Source organism: Corythoichthys intestinalis, chromosome 6, assembly GCF_030265065.1.
Source record: "Corythoichthys intestinalis isolate RoL2023-P3 chromosome 6, ASM3026506v1, whole genome shotgun sequence".
Taxonomy (NCBI): Eukaryota; Metazoa; Chordata; class Actinopteri; order Syngnathiformes; family Syngnathidae; genus Corythoichthys; species Corythoichthys intestinalis.
This window is the reverse complement of record NC_080400.1, coordinates 41205118-41211117: the sequence shown is the minus strand read 5'-3', so window position 1 is coordinate 41211117 and position 6000 is coordinate 41205118. Positions and strand designations below refer to the sequence as shown.

Sequence of the window (6000 nt, the reverse complement as noted above, 5' to 3'; positions counted from 1 at the left end):
AAATAAATAAAATGCACATAGTGTAATATTATTGACAATTCATTTTCGTCTTATTACTCCTGGCGTTTACAATTTTTTTCATTAAGTACATTGGAAATCAATGTGAGATCTGCCATATAAGGCAATAATTAAAGTAACAGTGAAATCGATAAATTATACTGAAGAAAGTAACAAAAAAATCTAGTCAAGTACTGCCCGGACTGAATTTTATTTATTTTTTTCAAATTAATTTAAATATTGCTCATTACCTTGTTCATTTGTACAACGCAAAAACTGAGTGATGCTAATGTGTGAGTAATGCTGACGAAGCAAGCATGTGTGTGCCTGTAGATGTAAAAAAAAAAAAAAAAAAAAAAGTACTGCGCTGTATATCATGGAATACCAGAACAAATGACCTACAAAACAATGTCTTCATAGCTCAGGACAGACAGGTACACTGCAGCTATCATAGCAAAACAGACCATTTTAAATTTTTTCACCGAACTCTTTGGCGTGAGCTTGTTTATGCTGATCGCTGCACTCTGCCAAAAGGTTTTGACGGTACCTAGCGTTGTGTTAAATTTAGCTTTTTCCGCATATATATTTTTTCTTTTTAAGGTTTTTTTGTTGCTATATTTGCAGTATTTTTTTTCACTGTGGAACCTCCGAAATTGAACACAATCATCAGTCTGTAAAGGATAACACAGCTATTTCAAAAGCTCATGCAAACAGCGATTAATGTCATTACCCAGAAAGAAAGCTAAGTTGGAACAGTGTTAAACTTTTCCAGGAGTGTCAGGCCCACAAAAGGTTAAAAAAAAAAAAAAAAAAAAAAAAAAAAAAGATCCCACTTAATTTCAGTTTTTGCTGCTGAGAGTTGTCCAGTCAGTTACGTATTTTTTCTTTAAAAGAAAAAAAAAAAGGTTCAATTTGGAGAATCCACTGTAACTTCTTCAGATTTACAATGAATGAAGTACACACATGCTTTGATTTCAGTGACCTTTTACCCACATAGTGTAACATACAAAATGAACATATCCCTTATTTTAAAAATTGATAACCCCTGGCAGTGGCTAAGCCATTGAGGAAACCAATATCTCATGTGGCCAGTACCAGTACAATATTCGGAACGTTTGCTACATTCAGTTGGAAGCGCTTGGTGGAATGTTTGTTATTCTTGCAAAAGTGTCTCCCTCCAGTCAAAGCTGTGGTTTGGTCCATGTGTGAGTGGGAGGATGGGGGGGTCGACCATCTGCCACTGTCCTGAGTTTCCTTGCTCCTCACATGAGCACAAGCCCAGGTAAGGGATCTGAAAACCCAGCAAACAGACCAGTGATGAAGTGTCAAAGCAAATGTTTCTATTTCAAAAATTCTCAGACCACAATTTCCAAAGCCACATCACCTCATGACCATAATGAGCATTTCGACTGGGAGGTTTGGCAGTGATGATTAGCTGCCAAATTGATTTTTGATTTGTCCCATTTGCCATTTCAGCACTCAATTACCTCCCATGATAACCCTGTAAGGGCCAGTTTTCTGAGTGTTCTTCTTGTCTTTCTTAAATGCAATCTCATTCTATTATGAAGTGATGTGTCTCTATCCATACATCATTCATTGCTATCAATGGTGTGGATGAGTTCAGTGGCACGGGGAGTGAGGTGTTGGGGAGAAGAAAAGTGCTTTGGTAGATTTTTTCTTGTGTGTGGGGGGGGTATAAATAAATAAAACATATTGAAACAATAGTGTACTTACCTTTGGGGATTATATATATCTTTATTTATTATCATTATTATCAGTTTTTAATAAGATGGTCACCCCCTAGCACTTTGCTTGCTCCCGGGTCACGTTGAGTAAGGCGCTAAGGGTTGACTGCTTATTGGACCTTTCAGTTTTTTAAAATTGTGTTTATATCATTGCGCCGTCTAGCAGCAGAGAATTGGATTATAATACGCCTTTATTTCCAATACAAAACTCCAACACACACTGTAGGTGAAATAGTGTAGCATGTGTACTACAATGGTTCACGCCTTGTATGGAAAAAACGAGCTCACATGACAAATTTGGACCAAAACGGCAATTTTTGGATGGGAAAAACTACAACAACAAAAAAAAGTGACTTCCAGTGCCCCTGAATGACTTAGCAATGAAGAAACAAATATAATTTTCACTGGAACAAGCTAAGTTTATTAACGTTAACCCTTTCTGGGACATAAATTATTGTATTTATATGTTAATAAAATATCAGATAAAGTTATTCACTTCCAGCTCAGGTCACAGAGTGTGTTCTGGTAGTTTGTAAAAGCAGTACATTGATATTGAAAACACGTATTGACTCCAGTAGATGTCCAATCCATTTCAACTAGAAGGGGCTAGAAGCAATCGATGCCCCTCCCTGTTAGAATTGAATGTTCGTCCATTGCTGTCAAAAGCAGTCAAAGTGTTAAGCAACAAAGTCACAAAACCAATTAATAAATAAATAAAATCCCCAGAGCACAATATACATGGGCCACACTTATCTGAATTTATGTCATACTTTTTTTTTTTCAATTTAGTACTATTTTTTTTTATTTCATTTTATTTTATTTTATTTACAATTATTTATATTTTCTATGAATCATGGCTTGTTTTTATTTTTTAAATTCTTTTTCATTTATTGCTATTTAAATAATTGATTTCCCCCCCAAATGGATCCTTCATTTGATTCATTCAAAACATTTTCATATATATATTTATATATGTGGCGGAAAACACAGACAACACTGAAAAAGCAGCTTCTGCTCTTGCACTCCTCTTTAAAAGAAACTGCTGTATTTCTTTAAAAGAAACTGCTGTATTTTAAGTCAAAACAACTGTTGCGTTTGATAGAACAATATGTCTATATGCTCCCATAGCAGATTTCATGGCGCATTAAGCCCCCGAACTATTTTTAACCAGTCAGTTTTACCCTGGATACCCCCTTTTACGGACGTCGCGCAGCCGCTTTTGTTTCAACCCAGCCATAAAACGAAGGTAATTAATTATATTTATTTTTCAAAATGTCTGCCATTTTTAGCTTAGAATCAATAAATGATGTGTAATATTTCGTAAAAAAAAAAAAAAAAAAAACTTTAAAAAATTATTCACTCGCATATTTTAAACTTTCAAACAAATGACGTCACAATGAAAAAATTGGCGTCTGTAAAAAAGTCACGGATACCTACCTCATAACTGTCGCTTGATTGTATTTTTTTTGTTACTGTCGCATTTTTCCCGATATGTTAGATGATAAATAATCGATCAAAACATAGAAAAAATGAAAAAAAAATGTTTAAAAGGGTAAATATATGAAAAAGAATATCTCGACCACTCCTTGATGTCTGCGATTTCTGCTTCGCCACCCTCATTATATTACCGTGTTTCACCCATAAAATCCCCAAAACTCCAGCTGTGGCCATTCACATCTGTCTCTTGACACTCAGTGATACATGCTACATGGAGTTTTTGGATGGAAACGAGGTAAGTACGCGATAATATCTCGTTAAAGTCATGGCGTCTGTAATTCTGCTCTCACATGCTCTCACCTCCAGATAGGGTTTTGCTATTTAAAAAACATTTTTTTTAAAAAATGCCCTCCTGTTCCAAATTTTTCTTCCCCCAGAAAATTGAGACTTTAAGGTATCACACATGCATATTGGACAATTTTGAAATTTGGCCAAATGGGGGTCCCAGAGCGGAACTTCATGTCACCTGAGTGTTTTCCGCCATTAATATATTTATGTATATACTGTATATATATATATATATATATATATATATATATATATATATATATATATATATATATGTGTGTGTGTGTGTGTATGTATATGTATATATGTATGTATATGTACAGTTGTGGTCAAAAGTTTACATACACTTGTGAAGAACATAATGTCATGGCTCTCTTGAGTTTCCAGTTATTTCTACAACTCTGATTTTTCTCCGATAGAGTGATTGGAACAGATACTTCTTTGTCACAAAAACATTTATGAAGTTTGGTTCTTTTATGACTTTATTATGGGTTAGCAGAAAAAGTGATCAAATCTGCTGGGTCAAAAATATACATACAGCAACACGAATTAGCAATTTCTTGTGAGTGATTATTGACTTGAACAATCATTAACTTGAACAAGTCAGGAAAGTCACTTGGAGCCATTTCAAAGCAGCTGCAGGTCCCAAGAGCAACAGTGCAAACAATTGTTTGTAAGTATAAAGTGCATGGCACTGTTGTGTCACTGCCACGATCAGGAAGAAAATGCAAGCTATCACCTGCTGCTGAGAGAAAATTGGTCAGGAGGGTGAAGATTCAACCAAGAATCACCAAAAAGCAGATCTGCCAAGAATTAGAAGCTGCTGGAACACAGGTGTCAGTGTCCACAGTCAAGCCTGTTTTGCATCTCCATGGACTGAGAGGCTGCTGTGCAAGAAGGAAACCCTTGCTCCAAAAGCGGCACCTTAAGGCTCGACTGAAGTTTGCTGCTGATCACATGGACAAAGATAAGACCTTCTGGAGGAAAGTTCTGTGGTCAGACGAAATAAAAATCGAGCTGTTTGGCCACAATGCCCAGCAATATGTTTGGAGGAGAAAAGGTGAGGCCTTTAACCCCAAGTACACCATGCCTACCGTCAAGCACGGTGGTGGTAGTATTATGCTGTGGGGCTGTTATGCTACCAATGGAACTGGTGCTTTACAGAGAGTAAATGGGATAATGAAGAAGGAGGATTACCTTCAAATTCTTCAAGATAACCTAACGTCATCAGCCCGAAGATTGGGTCTTGGGCGCAGTTGGGTGTTCCAACAGGACAATGACCCCAAACACACATCAAAAGTGGTAATGGAATAGCTAAATCAGGCTAGAATTAAGGTTTTCGAATGGCCTTGACTTAAACCCCATTGAGAACTTGTGGACAATGCTGAAGAAACAAGTCCATGTCAGAAAGCCATCAAATTTAACTGAACTGCACCAATTCTGACAAGAGGAGTGGTCAAAGATTCAACCAGACGCTTGCCAGAAGCTTGTGGATGGCTACCAAAAGCGCCTAATTGAAGTGAAAATGGCCAAGGGACATGTTACCAAATATTAGCGCTGCTGTATGTATATTTTTGACCCAGCAGATTTGATCACTTTTATTCTGTTCACCCATAATAAAGTCATAAAAGAACCAAACTTCATGAATGTTTTTTGTGACAAAGAAGTATCTGTTCCAATCACTCTATCAGAGAAAAATCAGAGTTGTAGAAATAACTGGAAACTCAAGAGAGCCATGACATTATGTTCTTCACAAGTGTATGTAAACCTTTGACCACAACTGTATATATATATATATATTAGGGCTGTCAAACGATTAAAATTTTTAATCAGTTAATTACAGCTTAAAAATTAATTAATCGTAATTAATCGCAATTAATCGCAATTCAAACCATCTCTAAAATATGCCATATTTTTATGTAAATTATTGTTGGAATGGAAAGATAAGACACATGACAGATATATACATACAACATACTGTACATCAGTACTGTATTTGTTTATTGTAACAATAAATCCACAAATGGCATTATTAACATTCTTTCTGTTAAAGTGATCCACGGATAGAAAGACTTGTAGTTCTTAACGATAAATGTTATAGTTACAAGTTATAGTAATTTTATATTAAAACCCCTCTTCATGTTTTCGTTTTAATAAAATTTGTCAAATTTTCATTCAAAAGTAGAGTTATTATAATAACAATAAGAATAAAAATAACAATAATAAAAATAGAGTGAAAAGTTTTGCGTGTATTTTGCATAGCTAAATTGATATGGAATGCCAGTTTATTTAGCATTGTTGTTTAACTGTGTGTCAGAATAGGGCCTCATTACTATTGACTGAAGTGCTTTTCTTTTTTAGAACTTTTTTTTTTTTTGAGAGATAGGAATATTATTTTTGTTGTGCTTTCACTAAAGGATACTTATGTTTGTTGTGAAGGAGAAGCTTATGCCAATAAACGGCACGCCTGTGT

At 35.3% G+C, this 6000-nt stretch overlaps 1 protein-coding gene across 1 annotated transcript in view; it reads right to left on the bottom strand.

Moving 5' to 3' along the window:
- Positions 1 to 800: 800 nt before the first annotated feature.
- ubash3bb (ubiquitin associated and SH3 domain containing Bb) overlaps positions 801 to 6000 on the bottom strand; it is a 46018-nt gene continuing 40818 nt past the window's right edge. Inside the window, exon 14 of the mRNA XM_057839162.1 lies at positions 801 to 1288. Within this exon, the coding sequence (XP_057695145.1) occupies positions 1151 to 1288 (138 nt within the window). The 3' untranslated portion in view covers positions 801 to 1150. The remainder of the gene's footprint in view (positions 1289 to 6000) is intronic.